Source organism: Lepidochelys kempii, chromosome 1 (assembly GCF_965140285.1).
Source record: "Lepidochelys kempii isolate rLepKem1 chromosome 1, rLepKem1.hap1, whole genome shotgun sequence".
Lineage (NCBI taxonomy): Eukaryota > Metazoa > Chordata > Testudines > Cheloniidae > Lepidochelys > Lepidochelys kempii.
In genome coordinates, this window is record NC_136380.1 from 335564533 (window position 1) to 335586404 (window position 21872).

The 21872-nt window shown below is 42.8% G+C and overlaps 1 protein-coding gene across 17 annotated transcripts in view; it reads right to left on the reverse strand.

Annotated features, from left to right (window-relative positions):
* Window positions 1-21872, reverse strand: part of SEMA3D (semaphorin 3D) — a 196200-nt gene that overhangs the window by 64163 nt on the left and 110165 nt on the right. For all 17 annotated transcript variants that reach the window (XM_073328657.2, XM_073328648.2, XM_073328649.2 and 14 more), the window contains 4 exons: window positions 21064-21183; window positions 11885-11978; window positions 7772-7900; window positions 143-285 (listed from right to left, as the gene is read on the reverse strand). In XM_073328657.2, the coding sequence (XP_073184758.2) occupies window positions 143-285; window positions 7772-7900; window positions 11885-11978; window positions 21064-21183 (486 nt within the window). The remainder of the gene's footprint in view (window positions 1-142; window positions 286-7771; window positions 7901-11884; window positions 11979-21063; window positions 21184-21872) is intronic.

Consider the following 21872-nt stretch of genomic DNA (forward strand, 5'->3'; position numbering starts at 1 on the left):
ATCCATGTTATTGCACATTACTCAGACGGTTATATGCGTGAGGTTATTTCCTTCCTGGACAAAACTGAGATTTCTTAAAGAAACAAATTAAAGTTTACTTTTTTAAAAAAAAGAGAGAAAAAAAAGAATGTACATTTCTCACCTTACAAATTCTTCCAACTCGGGAAAGGATCGCTTTGTCAGACGTACTGCTATCTTGCGATATTTCTCGGAAAAAGAAATAGATTTTGTCGTCATCTGGATTGTATGTGTCCGGGATGGGGTAGGTTCCAATAAATTTTGCTCCTAAAAGAAACCCCCAAAACAAAAACAAATTATTAAAGTATTTTAAAAAATCCCTACTACTTGAGACCAAGATTCTGCGTTTGTGTCCATGAAGCAGATCACGGTGAAATCAACGAGTCATCATAAGCACATCTGAGGGAAGTCTAGCCATAAGACTGTATTGACCCCCAAAGTATTTATATCTAATAGGGTAGCTTTTATTCTTCAGGATGTATTCTGCTGCAGAACACTGCATTGGCATAATTGGCTGCCATTGTGAGTTTACAGGGTTAATGCCAAGGTTTTTAGATCCAAAACCCATACCTATGATACAGCTGATTTGCTGCTTGTGTTACCCTGTTTCCTGCTAAGCAGGTTTTCCAAAATCACACACTATGTTACACAGTTATTTAATTTAAAAATGGCAGCACTTAGTAGTAGTCCAGGGATATAGGAAACCACAAATGTTACAAGAGGCAGTATGCAAGGGAGCAATATAACCTCGATTTGTTTGCATGACTCAAGCTCAGATATTAATAACAGCTGTACTAAGACAATAGTTTCCTATGCACATGTGCTAGGATGGCCTTACTAAGTCAACAGTGTTGAGATTGTCTTGCCAAGACAATTGGTTCATATGTCCCTGTTCTGCTCTACAGTCTCATTTTCAAAGGTTTAATAACTTGGCATTTTCACTTTGCTTGTGCACTCAAATCAGAAATTAACGAAATGCCAGACACCTTAGTTAGTATAGCAACAACAAACAACACAATTCAAATACACAGATAGAGGGGGAAATATTTAGGGAAATTTCTTTAAGATGTTCTTGTGATCTGCCACCATGACTGAGATCCTCTGGGAGCACTCAAGATAACTTTCCTTTGCACTGAACAAGAGGTGGGCCAGTGATCAGACTAAGTCAGTGGGAGTAGGCCCTTGACTCTGGAATTCATTTCCCAGGCTGGTCAGACAGAGCATAGTATCTCTGGCCCTCACAGGATGTCGTCAAGGAACATCATAAAGAGGGGCGAAACGAGGACTAGAAGATGTTGGGTGAGTGAGGAGTGAACTGGTGGTTTGTAGGGAATGATATTTTCTTCTGCCTCCATAAGAAGTTAATTGATCTGTATTTAAATATGTTTGTTTAAATTCTTAGTATGCAAATTGATGCCAGAGAGCAAAATGTATGGGCCAGAATAACCATTGTATTACTCCAGATTCACACTGGTGTGACTCCATGGAGTTACATGTCAGTGTAAAATTGGAATGATGCTGTAGATCATTTAGACTAGGATTTTCAAATCAGCCTAAGGAAGTTAGGCACCCAACTCCCACTCAGCCCCTTTCAGGCTCTTCTGAAAATCCCAGGCCTAGCCATTAATAAATGCATTAATAAGCTCCAAGGTGGCTTTCAGCATATAAAGCTAGTTACAAATAAACAAATAGCAAATTCTGAAAAATACCTTGACAACATCCTTATTACCGTCAGATTTTTTTTAAAATAATCCACATTCAGAGCTAAACTCTGAATTCTGATTTTTTTTTATTACAATTTTACTGGTTTACTTGCCAAATGGAACCCCAAAACAAATGCACACATATCAGTTTTTGGGACAGATTTAAAACAATCTCAAACAAAGTAAATAAAGGAACAGGAATACTTAAGTAATACAATACTTAAGGACTTAAATTCACAATTGAAAGCATTAAAGTTGAAAGTTGCATCCAAACAAATAAACTAGAAAAGGTAAGCATACACAGACAAAGACACAGAAATCAACGGAATAAACAGACCATGACTGTCAGAGTTCCCTCCCCACTCTGAACTGTAGGGTACAGATGTGGGGACCCACATGAAAGACCCCTTAAGCTTATTTTTACCAGCTTAGGTTAAAAACTTCCCCAAGGCACAAACTTTGCCTTGTCCTTGAAAGTATGCTGCCACCACCAAGTGATTTAGACAAAGAACAGGGAAAGGACCACTTGGAGTTCCTATTTCCCCAAAATATCCTCCCAAAACCTTACAGCCCCTTTCCTGGGGAGGCTTGAGAATAAACAAGATGAGCACAAACCAGCCTTGGATTTTTAAGACCCAAAAAACCCAAACAGATTCTTAAATATCAGAGCTTTATTAGAAGAACAAAAAACAAACAAACAAAAAGGTAAGAGAACAACTCTAAGATCAGAATGGAAGATAATCTTACAGGCAGTCAGATTCAAAACACAGAGAATCCCTCTAAGCAAAACCTTAAATTACAAAAAGACACAAAAACAGGAATACACATTCCTACAGCACAGCGAATTTCACAAGTCAAAACAAAGAAAACCTAACGCATTTCTAGCTAGATTACTTACTAACTTTACAGGAGTTGGAGGGCTTGCATTCTTGATTTGTTCCCGGAAAAGATAGCACACAGACAGACAAAAGCCTTTTCCCCCCCACCTCCAGATCTGAAAGTATCTTGTCCCCTCATTGGTCATTTTGGGTTAGGTGCTAGCCAGGTTATCTGAGCTTCTTAACCCTTTACAGGTAAAAGGACTTTGCCTCTGGCCAGGAGGGATATTATAGCACTGTATACAGAAAGGTGGTTACCCTTCCCTTTATATTTATGACAATGACACACACAAAAAAACAGTTATTTTTTCCACAAGTGAGATCTTCCTCTCATCTTTAGTATCCTGTTCACACTATATAGAAAAACTAATTATAATCAGCTGTGACATGGGTTTTTGTATGTTTTGTAAAGGAAACAAATGGCATAATTGTGCAATTTAAATCATTGTTTATATTATCAATCATGTTGTCTATCTTCATTCAAAAATCTGACTAATTTCAATAGAAAGATTGTAAAGATTTCATTTGTTGGGGTGTGTATAAGCAAATAATAAGGCACTGAGATGATAAAGGGAGAGCAAGGCCTGGTAAAAGATGATACAGTATATCCTGGTATTGCATAAACTTTTTGTAATTTGCTCCAATGGCCTTCTGGGAGCAGCAATAAAATTATAGAAAGTTCACTAATGCAGTCTATATCCCTGGTGTTGTATCTGATTACCTACTTTAAAAATGCTCCAATCCAGTATTATACGATTGGTCAAGAGGCTCAATAAAGTTTATTCAACTGAGTAAGTCATATTAAGACTCATGAAGCCCGGATGCAGAGGGAATCAAAGGAGTGGGAAAGGCCCAGCAAGCAGGGAAGTGAAGGGTACAGATCTGAACCAGCATGAGCTAGTGGAAGACATGCTGCACCATCGCTATGACTTTGGGCCTCTAGAGGGCATGGGTATAGAATAGAGGCAGCCACTCTGTGATGCATGCTTCCCATGCGTCCTACATTGTGGAACAAACCCCCAAAGGTTAATGATATCCAGGGAGACGTTAACTCTGACAATGGCATTAATTTCCTGGACAAGTGGGAGGAATGTGCCGTTGCTTGGTGTATATGTGTGTGTCGACAGATCAAAGACAGCATGGCTCAGGCACACTGCCATAGGACCCTTCAATTCTCATACAATCCTTTTCACTGCCAATCTAGTCAAGAATCTGCTTGGCTCGGGCAGGACAGATCCACAGAGCTTCAATCTAAGGCCCAATCCTGAGAATAGACCTACATGCTCACTGACGTTAGTGAAGTTAGTTAACGTTAGTTAGCCAAGAAAAAGAACATTTTCTCTTATTTCCCCCACCCTGTTTTTCATTCTTTTTTTCTTCATCCTCTTCCTATATTATAAGTAATGAGAAGTAAATGAAAATAAAATGAGATACCTTGATTGGGGCAGGAGGTTGAGTGCAGGAGGGAGTGAGGGGGTCAGGCTCTGGGAGGGAGCGTGGGTGCTGGGTGCGGTCTCTGGACTGGGGCAGGGGGTTGGGATGTGGGAGGAGGTGAGGGGTCGGGCTCTGGGAGGAAGTTTCGGTGTGGGAGCGGGCTCTGGGCTGGGGCAGGAGGTTGGTGTGTGTGGGGGGGTGAGGGGTTGGGCTCTGGGAGGGAGTGTGGGTGCTGGGTGAGGGATCTGGGCTGGGGCGGGGGGTTGGGTGTGGGAGGGGTGAGGGTTCAGGCTCTGGGAGGAAGTTTGGGTGCAGAGTGCGGGCTCTGGGCTGGGGCAGGGGTGTGGGAGGCAAGAGGGGCGGCGCTTACCTCAGGTGGCGCAGCTCCCAAAGCGACCGGCACTCAAACCCCTGTGGCAGCGGCCCCTAGGCGGGGGGGAAGAGGGGCAGAGGGTCTCACACACTGCTGCCTCAGGCGCTGCCCCCACAGCTCCCATTGGCTGCAGTTCCCAGCCAACAGGAGCTGTGGAGTCGGCTCTCATGGTGGGGGCAGCATGTGGAGATACCCCCTCCCCCAGGGGCCACAGGGACACACTGGCTGCTTCTGGGAGCAACGCGGCACAGAGGGAAGGAGGCAGAGAGGGCAGGAAGCTGCCTTAGCCCTGGGGCTGACACATCTCTGCGCACCCCTTGGGGGTAAGGGGACAGCGGGTCTCCGTGTGCAGCCCGGGGCAGAAGCAGTGTGCGGAGCCACCTCCCCACACCAGGGGCATGCAGAGACGTGCCAGCAGCCGGCCGCTTCCAGGAGCGACGTGGGGCCACCGTGCCTGCCTAAGCCCTGCTGTGCCGCCGGCTGGGACTCAGGGGCAGTTGTCAGATTAGATTTGTCCTGCATTTTGGGGGCCCGTGTCATTGGGGGCCCAGTGTCACTGCACGGTTTGTTTCATGGTAAATCTGTTCCGGACTTCAGTGGGACTCTGTGCAGGAGTAAGAGTCCCAGTGGGTGTGAATCTGTTTGAAGGTTTATTCATCTCACCTCTTCTGAAAGGCTGCTATTAATGCAGTCAAGAGTAGGATGTGAAGGCAGTGAACTGCATAGGACCTAACGGTGTCCCACAAATCTTTGCCTTCTGCATTGTTTTTTTCCCTCCACAGGTAGGAAAAATACTGCTTCCAGAAACCTTTTACTAAAAAATTAAAACTTAAAATGCCAACATGCATTATAGCACAACCCCCCCTGCACTCAAAAAACCCCCCAAGCCATACATTTTTCACTTATCCTAAGTAAAATATGAGTCACCACTGCAAGTAATTTATTGCTAATTATACAATTACTTAAATATGTACCACCATTCCTGGAGGTCTAGCATATGCCTGGTAAATGGATAGTGAATTTAGGTTCTGGAGTGATTTTAAACCTAGAATCAAGTAAATATTTTCTTAGCACCGAAATCTGCTGAAAGCACAAAAGGTATGTGATTGTTAGTATTACTTAATATACTAGTGATGCACTGAGTATTATGTTACAGTACTTAGTGCAAAAATTGATCACAGTATTTAGAATTTCCTCAGCCTTAAAAGAATCTTTTTAAAACATTAAAAACTGCTAGTTTCTATTTATTTCAATGTAGAACAATGCATGAATTGTCTGTGTCAAGTTTCAGACATACTGTAATCGTAGTCCTTAAATACGGCTGGAAAGAGAGCAAAAACCTGACAAAGATGGTGGGGGCTTCATTATTTATATGGTATGAGATAGTATGTTAGGCTGTGGCGAGGAAACTAAGTTGTTTTTAAAACTCAGCCATATTCATATAATGCATACTGTCCTTACAATGTTCTCACAAATACGTTACCTCTTAGTGAAAACAAAATAAATTAAGAATAATAATAAAAAAAACTGGTCTAAAAAGCCAAACAAAAAACCTCAGAACTAAAACACATACAAAACTCGCAATTTCTTCACTTTATGTTGCACCCTGTTACTGTTCCCTTGCCTGTTTAGGGCCCAATCCTAACCACACACTCTGAGGTAACTTATTGATGCCACTGAACAGCCCAAGTGAAAATTAATGGTGTAGGTAAGTGTTTGCAGGATTGGACTGTTAGGTTGTAAGGCACAGAACACCAAAGGTATTGAGGCATTTAGTTCCCATTAATTGGTGCTTAAACACCTTTAGGGATCTGGGTCTCAGTTCTTTTGGGCAAGAAATGGAACCTTCTAATATGCCTGTGCCATGCATACTAATGGTTGTGCTAGAACGGTAACAACTAAATTCATCAGCCCACAACAGCATTAAATCTTTTCTATGATAATACTTTACCTCTTAGGAAACTGGCTAATCCTAAGGATTTTTATGCCATAAGTACTGGTCATTGTCCAGGGTTCTAAGCTGGCTGGTGAGGGGGCAGGCTGCATCAAAATTCCTGAAAGGAGCCAGTCCTGGCCTGAGCTGGCCTGCCTCACTTTCTAGGAACCCTCTCCTGCTCTGGACTGCAAACTGAATATGCCCTGCCTGCCTTCACTGCCAGGCCTGCCTTCTCCCTCAGGAAGTGTAGCAGCTGGCGGAGTGGCATGCAGCAAGAGAGGTGGGACAGAACTGGTAGAGAGGCAGCCAAGGGAGGAAAGCAGGAGACAGCAGAGAGGGAGCTCAGCAAGACCTAAGGGAGATGAGATTCTCCACTTGTTTGGAAGGATCCCACTTTTACAGCCTGGGGAGCGCTAAGGATATTTTAGTGGTTATATATATGGCTTTTTTACACAGGAAAGACACTGGGACAGGGGAATGGGCAGAAGTGGACAGAAAGGTGAGGCATCAGCATGGGAGGAGAGAGAGGAGTGAAAGAAAATAGAGTATACTCTTGTTAAAGGGTTAACAGGCACAATGATCCCTTTCAGAGGATAACTGTGGAAAAGTCAATTTACTGCTGCAGTCAGGAGGCTCTGGCTTTACAATTCACCCATAATAGCCACATGGTCATGCTGCATCATGGGCCAGTGTTGTCACATTTTTAAAGATAATTGATGGCCGAAAGGGGACACTTTCACATCTCCTAATTGAAAGGCATTAGGATTGTGGGTGAAGTTTTCTGTGCCACTCGGTGTGTGGTTTGAGGATGGCTGGGTATAAATATGGCCATTTTTTTTACAGGGTTTATTACTTTAAAAATGTTTTTAAATGGGCAAGAAAAAGCAGTCTGTTACTTAAGAAGCAGTTTTAAAGCATTCATAGTGAGTTTAAACTGCTCCTTGAAGTAGCACAGGGGTATTTTTCCCCCGAGGTGGGGGAGGGAAGAGGGAAAACCTCCTACCTAATAGATGGAATTTCTAGTCTGACATTTCAGAGCGCTGTAGGAAGCAGCTTTTAATAAATGATTGCAACTGTTTGGTGAAAAAAAATATTATTCCAACAACACTGAAAAACTAGAAGCACTTATGCCATGAAATTATTTCCAACTACTGTGCTATATATAGACTCATAGATTAGAGACGGAAAGAACTCTTAGGTCTTGTACTTCAAATCCCTTCCATTACAGTATTTTCCCCTCTGGTACATTTCTCCAGCACTTTCTCTGTTCTACTTTTAAAAGACTGTAGATGGAAATAACCAACTATGCAACTTTATTTATGCTGGTTATATATACACACACACACATGTGTTTAAATAAAATGGGCCTCTGAACTTTCAAAAAAGCAGAGACAATGCAGTCAACAGCAACGTATGTTAAGTGTCCTACCGTTAAGCCAGTAATGTTCGGAAATGTCAGTTCTGATGTAATGGTGGTCATCAGAAGGGCCTAGAGAACGTGTTAAAGCTGTATCTTTGCCAAGGAAATCAGAAGCTGTTCCAGCATAGAGGTACGCATCTGTAAATGAGAAAGAAATAGTGAGGCTTTCTTCAAGACCATGGTGTATATATGGTTTACTTTATTCCTGTGTTGTTAAATGAATAAAGTATACATATGTTACACCATTCTTTTCTTTTAAATCCAAGTCTTTGACTCTGTAATGTAACATAAAGGATAACATTTTCAAATATGCCTCAGTGACTTTGGAGCCCAGGTCCCATTATCAAAAGTGACTTAGGCACTGAGGAGCCTGAATCCCATTGACTTTCAATGAAACTTAAGAAGAATTTTCAAAGGCTCCTAAATGCTAACTAAATAATTTAATACAGATTAGTGTTTCATATGCTGCAAACTGGTAATGATGAATTCTGATACAAGACCCAATCCTGATCACGTTAAAGTAAATGAGCGTCTTTGCCTGGGTTAGGTGATGATGATTTGCCTCACAGCAAAACTGGAGTTAAGTATAATGGAAGTCCCAGATCATTTCCATGTATTGCACTGTGCCAGTTGCAATTGCAGTTACAGCTTATTCCCCTGCTTAGGTTTCTTTTTTGTATGGTTCTTAGAATCCAAGCCCCAAAGGGACCACTGTGATCATATAGTCTAGGGGTCGGCAAGCTTTCAGAAGGGGTGTGCCAAGTCTTCAGTTATTCACTCTAATTTAAGGTTTCGCGTGCCAGTAATACATTTTAACGTTTTTAGACGGTCTCTTTCTATAAGTCTTTAATATATAACTAAACTATTGTTGAATGTAAAGTAAATAAGGTTTTTAAAATGTTTAAGAAGCTTCATTTACAATTAAATTAAAATGCAGCGCCCCCTGGACTGGTGGCTAGGACCCAGGCAGTGTGAGTGACACTGAAAATCAGCTTGCACGCTGCCTTCGGCACGCGTGCCATCAGCTGCCTACCCCTGAATAGTCCAACCTCCTGTATTACACAGGCCATAGAATTTCCCCAAAATAATTCCTAGAGCATATGTGGCTACCTTCATGGCACCTCAGCACTGCACAAAATTAAAGGAGCACAGAAGACCAGAACAATGTTTGCTCTTTGTGTTCAGAGCATAGCTCTTTTGTGAAAAGAAGCCAAAAAAGACCTTGCTGTAGAAGTTTTGCAGTGCACAGTGCGTTCCACAATAGCTCTTTAATTCTTGCAAAATAAGGAGCTAGATTTAACAACAATGATTTTTATAACAAATTTGCATATGACGACATATTTCTGGTGTCCGTAAGAAGAAACAACAGAACTATGATGATGCATGTAATCCATACATGAATGGCAGAACTTCAAATTGAACAGCAATCATAAACCACATATAAAAGGCCCCTTTACTCAAATTCTGACATGGGTGAAAACATTTTATGTGATCTCTGAGCAGATAAATCCAAAGCTGAAAGTAACTGCATTTTTAATATTATACAATACTGATGTGAATTTTCTTCTGTAAAGAGAAAAACACATATTAAAAAATAAGACCTAACCCCCCCCATGAATAAATATGAACCACACAAACCTAGTTTATCAGTATTACTATTATCTAAGTAATCCTCCCTAAAAATATTTTAAAATTCATCTTTCAGACAGCATGTCTCCTTTGTGCAGTGACAAAGGATTCTGAAAGGTAAATGTCAAAATGAGGAATGGATGGTATAATTAGTGTTTGCTAGCTGACAGGCCTTCAATGATTGATACATTTGAAAGACTCAAACAAAATGCCCATCCTCACTTAACCTCTGTTGACAAGAAGCTTTCAGCACTTAACTTATTCTTTGGTATCCTGCATTCCAAGTTCCTGTTGTTTCCTATAAAGGCTTTGGTAGACAAGAATTTTTAAAAAGGGATGGATGCTAAACAATGTTATTAAAAATAAATGTATTAAAAAACTTTGAGCAACTACATAATAGTATAAAAATGCCTACGTAGGGTAGGCAGATATTCAAAGCTTTTTGTAATACACTCGCAACTACTCATGCAAGGAAGTATTTGTAAAATCAGACACATAGCTTTTTAAGATTATGTACGAAAATAGACACCAACAAATGCACTCAATCTGCCCCTGTATGTTTTAGCCAAAGGGACTAGGTTTTTAACATAATGCATAGCTAACCTGCAGAACTTACTGCCACAAGATATTGACGCCAAATATCTTGCAATATTCAGAAAAAGTAGACATTTATAAGGAGAATGAGAGCATTCCCAATTACATTAAAATATAAAACTATTTATAAAGGATAGAATTCCTAGCTCTTGTTAAGTGTTTCACATCTTTAGATCTCAAAGCACTTAACAAAGGAGGTCAGTATCATTATCCCAATTTAAATATGGGGGAAATGAGGCACAGAGTAGGGTCGTGACTTGTCCAAGGTCACCCAGCATGCCTGGGCAGAGCCAGGAATTGAATGGAGGTCTCTTTTCATAGACGCTAAAACCATGTTTCATCTGAACTCCTGCATAACATAGGCCATAGAACTTCCCCCAAATAATTCTGGTTTGAACTAGGGCTTCTCTTTTAGAAAAATATCTATTCTTGATTTAAAAATTGCCAGTGATGAAGAAGCCACCACAATACTTGGTAAAGTGTGCCAATGGTTAATTATCCACCACTATTAAAAAATGTACACCTCATTTCCAGTCTGAATTTGCATAGCTGCAACTTCCAGCCACAAGGAACCTGGAAGCAGTGTCCAATGCCCAATCTTGGTCCAGTGCCCAAGCCACTAGGCAAAACTGCCTCCCCTTTTGTTTCAGGGCATGAACTAACTGATGCATTACGAAGAAATTTCCCCCAAGGGCAGGTGATTTCACAGCTGCCTATTGCAGTGTTTCTTGTACCTTCTCCTGAAGCATTTGGCACTGGTCCCTGTCAGGGATGGGATACTGAACTAAAGGGGTCACTATTTTGGTCCAGCATGGGAGTTCTTATGTTCTAAATGCTATGTTTTAATAAATTGAAACATGGCCTCTTCTTCACTGCACAAGACTTAACAGAGAACTCAAAAGTATTTTAATGCTACTGAAATTAACAAACAGTTCTGTAATAAATCAGAGTGTTCTGTCACATTAGGAAAAAGAGAACAGTAGAAGTTTTTAGAATCTCTTTTTAGAAGCAGACTTCACGGCCATTAAAAAGGGCTAGGGGTTCCTGAGAATGGTAACCCTCTGGCTTCAGTCTATTGTTTTTAATAAAAGAAGTATTGGCCCTTCAGCTGGGTCAAGATCACAAATCATCGATCTTATTATTGTAGAATAAAGGCTGAACATTAGTCATATTCTTTTTATAGCCCCAAGAGTCCGATACTTCAAAGCACGATCGCCACTCCTCTTCTGCTGTAAGTGAAAAGGTCATGGTGCTTCACTCTTGTCTCGTATTCATACACTTGATGGACAAGTTAAATGAAAATTATCCAAAGCTCTGAACCAAACCATGACAAAAGTAGCTTTTTTACAGTGGTTTGGAATACGGAGGTCAGGCTGACATTCCATGACACCAAATGTCAGACCACACAGCATGGAAGTACAGGCAAGAGGAAAATTGCTCTTAGAATCAGTGCCTCTGAAGTGGCTACTCAAATAATTAGAAACCTCAAAATGGATTTTTGCAGATGACTTCATGTATGTCTGCTGACTTCAAAGGGCTGACAATATTGATAATTGCCACAGAACCCCCGAATCATATGAAATACTGTATACAGATTTTTTTAAAGCAGGAACGACTGGGTAAAGATGACACTACCTTGTTTCTAAACTGGCAGCTTTTCCATTTATTGGCTCTCATAGTTCCCCTTTAGCTTTATCGCATTCATTTTTTTTTTAGCATATGCAAAGTGACGGATGCTGTTGGGCCAGGTCCTCAGCTAGTAGAAGTTGGCATAGCATCATCAAAGTCAATGGAGCTCGGTGGATTTGCACTCGCTGAGCATCTGGCCCTGTTGTTGTTAGTTAAATAAGACTGTGATGAACACGCAAGGAAGAAACATCCGTGATGTTGACATCTTACCTGTCATTACGGAAGCAAACGGCTGATGAGGATCAAAAGGACATTTCAACCTGCCAGACTCCAGGTTCTGAGTGTCCAGTCTGAATACTATTTCCTGAGAATAAATGCAAATTCATTAACCTGGTGTCAATGCAAAGAGCGACTAAGTCTTAGACATATTGCTCCTCTCAGATATGAAGTAATGGCGTATTACACTGTGTATCTCTCACACATCTGGCCTTTATGTCTGTAGTTTTATAGATCTGCTTTGTATCTGGATTTTACATTCATCATTTTAATGCATCACAGTCATTTAATAGCAATGAATTAAGCAAAAATAAACTGATCTGAAAATGGATGCATTGTTCAATGCCATCCTTTCAGATTAAAGGCTGGATGTGCCTTAAAGGCATAAGCCTTTGTTGGGGAGAGTGTGCCGAGAGACTGTGGACAAATGGGAGGGATTCTAGCTATTTCCACCTGGTTTTCTCTTGGGGCTCCTGAACAGTGCTCAAAGCAGACACAGCTCAGCCACTCTTTAAATGAGTGCAGCATATGCTCTCTCCTCGTCATCTTTAAGGAAGCTGTTGAGGCTGGGGCTGCTTGCATGGCTCATTGGCTCCAATCGCCACCTGCATAGTGGCTAGGAGCTGGGTAATGGCATAAGGCATAAAGCAGGATGGAGAAAAATCATGATGTAAAAAAAATAATAAATTAAAAAAATATCAAATAATGGTTCTTATTTAAATCTTATTTTATGTATTTCCATGTTGCTCGTCCTTTACTTTCAGCCCATTTTATAGTCTTTAACTGCGTAAGTGGCTATTTGGTACTGGTTTCCTTCCTTGTTTTTAGTAAAATTTCAAGTTTTACAGAGATTTTCCTTCCACTAAGAAATTTCACACTTAAAATGTTTGTCTGTGCTGGGAGAGAAAAAAAAGCCACGTAAGTCCAGGACCTCCCTATGGGTTTGTCTAGCCTTGGAATGTTTTACCAATTCTATCAGTATAATTATGCCTGTATCATTTAACTGCTATTGTTATGCTAATATAACTCGCAGGGTGGACATTCTTATTCTGGAGTAAGAGTGGCTTTTCTGGGTTAGTTTGAACCCCTTCCAAAGCAACATATGCTAAACGGAAAAAAACAAAAAAGGCACTCATACCAAAATAAGAGTGTCCACATAGGGACTTATATCCCTATAATTACTGTGGTTTAAATTAACACTTTAGTTTCCACTGGTATAACTTTCCTGTGGGGACACATCCAAATATCCTTATTGTGAGAAAAGCACAAACTGAAATATAAAATTGATCAACAAATAGTCTGGGCTGTATTTGCAACCACCACTATATTCCATTACATTGAACTGACAGACGTCAAGAAAGCTGAAATGGTTCAACCATATTACACTCTTCCAACATGGTTTGCAATCTGAAGTCAGTGGGACCCTGTGCTTTTTAATTACTTAGTTGCTTTTGAAAATCCGATCCTTATTTGTCTAAATATCGGCTTGTGGTGGGGTGGCTGCCCTTCCCAGGGAGAAGAAGGGGTTAAAAGCAGCACCAGGGAGGCTGCACAGAACCCACTAATCAGGAAAGGGCTTATTGAGCCCACCAATAGGGGGAAGGCTTGCTGGAGCAGCCAATCAGGGGCAGCGAGGGCCATATATAAAGGGATGCTCAGCAGCGCGGAAGGCAATCTCTCCCTGGAAGGCAAAGGAGAAGGATCGGTTGCCTGAAGAAGTGACAGAGATAGAGCAGTGCTGGGCAGGGGCAGCAGAGTGCAAGGGTGAGCTGCTGGCGGACCACTGCCAGGCTAGGGCCTTGCTTCGTGGGCTGACAGGGTGCTAGGGCTATGGGGGAAGTGGCCCAGAGAAAATAGGCAGCAGGTTGGAGGAGGGCAGTAGGTGGCTGCTGGCTATAGGGTCCCTGGGTTGGGACCCAGAGTAGCGGTGGGCTTGGGTCCCCCACACTTGCCAATGAGGAGAGTGGCCGATATCCAGTCTACAGTTGGCCCCTCAGACGAGGGCTGGATATTGGACTGCAGTTGGCTGGTAAGGCAAGTGGCAGGAATACAGACAGCCGATTCCCCTGGAATGGGGAAGATACTGGAGTGGGGGCACAGCCGGAGGCCTGTGCCCAGAAGAGGACACTGTGGTCCGAGGAGTGAGAGTCCTAAGAGTGAAGACAGGAGTGACAGCAGGCGTGAAGGTGAAGCTGAAGGTGGACTGGAAGGGCCGAGGGCTAATTCTGAGAATGGCCAGCAGGAGGCGCTGCGGAGTTGAGTCCCGCTTTGTCACAGGACTTAAAGCCTAACTTTAGGCTCCTATTTTTGGACAGTATGTATGGGAAAAAAAACAAACCCTTTGTTAATGCAGTGAAAGTCTATATAGTTTTCATTGTTAAAACAAAATCCCTTCAGCGTTAAAGTGACAAAGATGTTATGCCACTAAGGGAAAAGTTTCAATAAAAATACCAATTTTAGTCAGTGATGCTGCAAACACACACATGCATGCTTAACTTTATGCATGTGAGTACTCCCATTGAAGTCAATTTTACTATTTGTGCAAGTAAAATTATGCAACTGTTAAAGTATTTGTTGGACCAGGGCCTTAATTTTCCATATTTTGTTTTTTGCCTGGAGCAGTTTTGTATAATTGCAATGAGATACTCTATTAGTAGTGGCATTTAAAAACCCCTCCTGCATTTACAGTTTAGTTCATCATAAGTTTTAATTTAAAACTGTAATAGCACAAATTTTCTAATTAGTTTTACAAAGTCAACCTGATTTAAATCAATTATTAAAATAAAAATCAAGTGTCTTCAATGAATGGTTTAAATCACTTTGTGTTAAATTATTCCACCCTGTCTTGGGGTATAGAGGGCAGGCTACTTACACACCCACAGAGGGCCATGTATAACAGGACTCCTTAACAAGTTAAATCCACCAATAATCTACACGACCTGGTTAAGTCAATACAAGGCAGCTTACGTTGACCTAGCTGTGGATGTCTTCACTTAATTTGACTCCCGCTGATGTAAGTGCCTCACTATGCTGACTTAATAACAACCACCACCTCCCAGAGCAGGGTAGAGTCACAGTTGATGTAGTTAGATCAACACAAAGTATGTCTACACAGCAAAGAAAAACCCACAGCTAGCCTGTGCTAGGTGACTCGGGTTTGTGAGGCTTGGGCTAAGGGGATGTTTCATTGCTGTGTAGACTTCTGGGCTCAGCTTGGAGTCCAAGCTCTAGGACCCTGCAAGGTGGGAAAGTCCTAGAGCTTGGGATGCAGCCTGAGCCTGAAAGTCTCTGCTGTAGTGAAACAGCCCCGCAGCCCAAACCCCTGGGAGCCCACGTTGATCCAGCCACAGGTATCTAGTTGCTGAGCAGACATACCCACTGTGTCAGTGGAGACATCGTGTTGTTTAAATCAACTATTACTGGTCTCCAGGAGCTGTCCCACATTGTTCCATACTGACCACTCTGGTCACCGTTGTGAACTCCACTGCCCAGGAGGTCAGGGAGAGAGAAAACTGCCCCTCTTTTTTAAAGCCCTGTGAATTTTTGAAATTCCTTTTCCTGGTTGCCTGGCTTGGTGAGCACACCTAGCAGTTCTCCATTGTTGTGTGCAGCTGCCTAGCTGACCAGGCTGGCTACATGCTGCAGACGCGTTCCTGCCTGGAGTAAATGGGCAGTATTCAATCTCCTATGGGGAGAAGAGGTTGTGTAGGGACAGCTCCGATCTAGCCATAGAAATGTGGCCATCTAGAAGCAGATTACTTGGGGGATACCGGAGAAAGGCTACAACAGTGTTGGTGTAACCTGAAATGGAGCGTTCTTTCCCCTTCATAAATTCTGTTCCCTTAATGTATTAAGTTTTAGATGTTTTCTTTTAAGTGCCTGGTTCATGTAACAGAATAAAATTCTATTTTTGGAATAAAATTCATCTTTAGTAATTCACAACATATGCTGGCTGGTGCTGAGCAGATCTGACACCCACCACTTTCCTGTTATTCACTGTTGCAGAACCTGTAACACCATTCACAGACCATATTAATAGGTGTATTGACAATGTTCTAATCACTACAAGATTCATATCGGCCTGCAAAAGAGCAAGGCCAGGTAGAATACACTATAGCAACACTTACTACTCTGGCTCACTATTATAATGGTCCTTCAAAGCCTCCCTGAGCGTGTAGCTCTGTATTGTATCTGAATGTTCAAATTCAGAAGACAGATGTTCCACCTCCACCCCAGTGGAAACCTTTCTCCTTTTGCTTCACAGATATTATGCAGGACACAGCAGGCCACTATAACCATTGGGATAATTTTCTCACTGAGGTCCAATCTTGTAAGTAAACAACGCTAGTGATCCTTCAAACGACCAAAGGCACACTCAGCTGCCATTCTGCACCTGCTCAGCCTGTAGTTGAAGTGCTCCTTGATGCTGTCGATGTGGCCGGTGTATAGCTTCATTACCCATGGGAGCAACAGGGGTAATCTACCAGCTGGGAAAGAAAATCCCGGCTTGCAGTTTTCTGAACAGTTCATCTTCTTAAAGATGCGAGCATCATGTACGTTCTCTAACCAACCCACACGGACGTCAATAAAAGCATCACCAGTGATTTACCAGATTTTGCATTACCATAGAAAAGTAGCCCTTTCTGTGGATGTACTCTGTGGCAAAGTGATCTGATGCTAAAATAGCGATACACATGCCCCATCTCTTGCCACACCATAGTTCAGGAATCCTGCTGCAGCAAAACCAGCCACTATGTCCTCCACATTGCCCAGTCACAGTCCTGCATAGCAGGAGGTGATTAATAGCCCTGCACACTTGCATGCCAATGGCCCCTGTGGTGGATTTCCCAACTCCAAATTGATTCCTGACTGACAGGTAGCAATCTGTCATTGCAAGTTTCTACACTGTGAATCATCACTCACTTCTCAACTGTCAGTGCTGCTCTTATTTTGGTGTCCCTGCACTGGAGGGCTGGGGCAAGTTCAGTGCACAGATCCAAGAAATGTGGCTTTGTGCATCCGAAAGCTCTGCAGCCACTACTCATCATGCCAAACCTGCATGACAATGCAATCCCACCAGTCAGTGCTTGTTTCTCAGGCCCAGAACCTGTGCTCCACCATCTCCGGCTGCTCCACGAACACTACCAACAACCTTGAATTGGTTCTTTCTATGCCCCACAGCAATCAAGCCTCCAAGGAATTGTCATGTTCTCCACAGCTCCTCTGGCAGCTCTGCAAACTCTGCAGGAACATGCCCTCTATGCTTGCAACGCTCATGGCAATAGTGCAGAACTGTGCAAACTCCATGCTTCTGTCACAAACAGCAGGTAGCAAGGAGGGATGTATGGGGTTTTGTGGATTTTGAAAAGAAGATGTGAAATATTATGGGATGCAGATGAAATTAAGGGATGGATAACATTGCATTATGGGAAGTTGACCCCCAGGCTCCTAGTCACCATTGGGTGACTCGTTTCGGCCCCAGCAGACATTGCAAAAACTTCCCAAAACACCCTGTGCTGGATGGTGGCAAATTGCACAGTGGTATACCTACCCATGGTGCATTGCTCTCTGCACTGATACAAGCACTCCTGGTGAGGACATGCTCCGCCAACACAAGAAGCAAAGCATACACATGCACAAGCGATGTAATAACTGTGGCGACTATATGCCAATGTAACTGAGGTCAGCATAATTTTGTAGTGTAGACATGATCTAAGTTTTCATTTAGGTAACCAGAGGGCCAGCATTTTTATTTTTCCTGTTATGTCCATCCATAAATTCTCTAGGCTCATGACAAGATATAAAAACACAGCACCAAAAAACTTATCTGCGGAATATTTAATAACTAAGCTCCCTACAAAGAAGCAAAGTCCCAGTAGTGGGACATATTCCACCCCATCCATTCACCTCATTCCCTCACATAATGCCACCTGGGACACAGGTAAACTTTGCAGTGTTCTCAGAAGGTCACCAATGTGAGTTGAGGCATACTGATGGGGAAAATGAGTTCTAAGGCTAAAGATCACTGGCCTGCTCCCATCCCACTCCCATTTCAACAAGGTGGCTGTTAGTATGAGCCCCTCCCAAGATCACAATGACAGCAGTATCAAATATGGAGAGGGTGCTCTCTAAATTAACTAGGACCCAAGTCACTTAGAGTCTTACACATCAAAATCAAATAGCTCAAACTTCACCCAGAAATCAACAGGTAACCAGTACAGAGTACAGGTAATTAACACACAACCTGGGCAAAGCTTTCAACACTGTTTTGAAGGCTGTGGCAAAACACACAAATTGAGCCCAGTCCTGTTCACCTTGCCCTCAGGAGAAGTTTTGGCTTTGACTTCAATCATAACAAGATTGGGATTTTAATCTCCTTAAATTCAACTGTGTGACGCCTTGGCAGATTTTATCATGTTTCCAAAACAGTATGTGCTGTGGCTTAAAGTCACCTGACCTGTTCTGACTCATCTGTTTTCAGGGCACTGCCATCAGAAGGTTGGCAGACACATGGGCAGGTTTCAAAGGTTGTCAGTACATTGGCAGATTTCAAAGGCTCATTACAGAAAGAAAGACTATCTTGAGCCTTTGCTTTCCCAACAGCAGATTAGTGCCTAGAATCCAACAGAGTCAGACTGAGTTTGGTCATTACAAAACACACGCAATTATAATCTAGACTTTTAAAAATCAAGAAAGAATCTGGATCAGTGGCAATGCTGTGTTACCACGCGAGAAACCTGAATTCAGTTCAGAGTGTCAGGGGACAAAATTCCCAAAGTACACAATCCATGCAACCACAGTCAAATCAATAGGTTTGCAGGGAGAGTAAGGGCTAGCAGCACCTGGCTCCTGACCTCTCACCTCTCAGGAGGTAAGTGAGACACTGAGGAGGCAGTGGAGTTTGCCCGTTAGATAAGAGCCACAGGTGGAAAGGGAAGGAGTGCCTCATGCCGTTCACCGCTACATTGCACTTGATTAAACCAGGCTGCAGAGAAGAGATACTATCGTGTGAGGCTTTGGGTGGTAATGGGAGAAAGGAGCACTCCTTAGGGATGCAGAGGGCAAGCAGGGGGGTGGGAGGAGAGAGGGAAAACGAGGGAGAAAAGTTGCATATAGCCAGTCCAAGAATTCTGTTCCACCAGCTGTGACAAGAGAAGCACAGTTTATTACAGTGCTGCTTTTCTTTTATTTCAGAAGCACTAGAATGTGCTAATTTCTCTTTTGAATCTTAGGTAAGAGGCCTTTGAAAAAAGTGAATTCTTTCAACCCATGAAAAACACAGGACTCTTCCACACACAAACACAAAGGGACATTGGACTTGTCCTAATGGATCAGGCTAGTAGTCGGTCCAGTCAAACGGCCTATTTCCAACCTTGCCCAGCACCAGCTGCTTTAGGGGAAGGAGAAAATAAATCCCTCTAATGAACAATTATGGAAGCATCTGTCCATAGGGGAAATTTCTACCAGACCTGTCAGTTAGTGGCTGGATTATACCCTGTAGAGTGAGTTTGGCACATTGCCACTGTTGTCACTAGGAAGAGCGTGGGCCTGTTATACCAATTGACAAGGTGCAGCATGTACAGACACATGGGAGGGGACAATTTTGCAGGCTGGTGGAGCTGGGGGTAGAGCTTGTGAAGGCAAAAGTGCTGGAATCAGTCTGAACCGAGCTTGTCCACAGGGACCAATACTTTGTCTGTGCTCTGTGTAAGGGGAGGAGGGAAAATCTCCTTGAATCCTCCTGCTCCATCCCAAGCAGATACTGCTCTGGTGCCTTTACACCAAGTAAAGGGCTGGAATGACATAAAGAGGCCCTATCAGTCCCATTTCAGCTGTGGGTGGATTCCCTCAGTGCAGGTACTGATGAAGACAGCCTTCTGAGAACCTCCGCGCAAGCCCTGGCATAGGATGCATGCCAGCAGAAGGGGCATGTCAGGAGCAGGGTTGGACAGAACTAAGAGACTGCCTGGAGACAGGTCCCCAGGACTGGCCTCTCCGGGCTCCAGATCATGCCAGGATCAGGGGCTTGCAAAAGTGGCTTAGATTCCCTCCCCTTGGGCTGTGAGTTTGCCTCAGGTCCCTAAACCCTCTTTTCAGCTACCTTGTTTTTAAAAGTTTTATAGGACTCTGCACCTCTTACCTGGCAGGAAATATCTGGCCTTGGTGCTGTGCCTCAAAAGAACTGCAGGTATCTGGTGTTACCGCATACTTTGGCACACTATGGCTTACATTATATTTTACAGAGCAAGCCAACATTATGTTAGCTTTTGAGAAGCATGGCTTCAGTTGACAAATCCTTCAGGGTAAAATCACAGCCAGGAGTAATACATGTGAAAGGACTCTGCTGTGTGTTCTAAGGATGGGCAGGGCAAGGCTGTGCAGCTGCTCTCAGCACTGACTGCTAACAGATTTGAAGGAAGAATCTGAGATGCACCCTGTTGCTCTCCCCAACTGTCATTTTGATCCCAAGTGGCAATCAGTCCTGTCATCTTCATCCCCATAACTTTCCTACCCTCATGAGCAAAGAGCCACCACACAGTTCCCCCTTCTGCTTCCTGTTCAATTCACAGCCCCTCTGTGCAATGGAAAATGTGTTATTTCCACTGGGAATGGGTGGGTGTAAAGCCAGGCCTGGCGACTGAAAGCTTTCACCCTAAATGGCGAATGGACTAAGCAATCCATAGTGGTTTAGACAGTCCCAAAGCACCAGAGCACTTCCATTCCCACAGGTAGCTGGCCCATGGAGTGATAGTCACAGTGAATTTCGAGGTTGCTACTTTCCCTGGAAGAAGCAGAGTGTTGCAATGCTGACCAGAAAGCAGAGAAAGAGAAACAGGAATAAATAAGCAGGAAAAGGATTTGCTAGAAAACAAGACATCTGGGTTAAATCTGCTCTTCACATAATTAATCATTTGAAAGTGTCATTCTAAAGGCCGTTGTATATTAATTCTTGCTGGGCAAAGAGTTTTGTTCGGGTGCAATATGCACACATCAAATGTGAGAACATGAGTTCTTACATGACCTGTAAAATGCGCCATAACCCTGATATTTATACAAACTGCTGGCAGTTCATTTTTTATACCACTCACTCTGTATTTTAAAATAAATGATGGATGCTAAGCAAGGCTAGAGCCATTTCTTGTCATGCACCATTGGTGGGGGGATTAAATTACCTCTTTGTGTACTCCAAGCTCAATGTATCCACAGATAGGGTGGAAGGCTCCTGTGCCACAGACATAAACATGGGTCCGGTTGTAGGGTTGAAGAACCCGGATAAAATTTGCACATTCTGTCTATTGGGAGAAATGGAGGAAAAGTTAATACTTTACAACTATTCACACAACAGTACTCATATTTGGTGGCTTATTTATTTTTGCTCTCTCATCTACATTTCATTAAGCAATAGCCGTGCTCATGTTATTTTGAAAAAGTTGTAACGGCTAAAGCATTAGCACTGGCCAACTACTGCACAGTTCATCCATCAGGCAATGACTTACATGTTATACTGATTACATTCTTGTTATACTGGTATAAAGCCATGAAGAATGACAAAGTACATGGTGAAAGTCTAGTTTTGAGGAGTTCTCTATGTACCAGTCTTTGTTGTAATAAAGCTCCAGTCTTAACAATTGTCTGGAAACGGGAAAGTTGGCAACCGTTTCCAAAATGTGGTGGGCCCCACGTTTGGCTGGCCTGTTGGTTCCCCTGTCATTTCTTCCAATTAAAGACTCAGTGCAAGCATTAACAGCCAAAGGTTAATTGGGGGAATAGAGGCAGGGGCCCTCCATCAGTGTGGCAGTCCTCAGGGCTGCAATAAACTGTCAAAGGGTGCATTATGTATATACTCCCCTTGCATTGGCCCTACCTTATAGACCAGCAAGGACTGGGGCAAGACTGTTATGCTCTGATGCACCCTAAACAGCTAGCCCAAAACACAAGGAAATTTAAGCAAGACACACAGGTAGGTTGTCAATCAAAACTT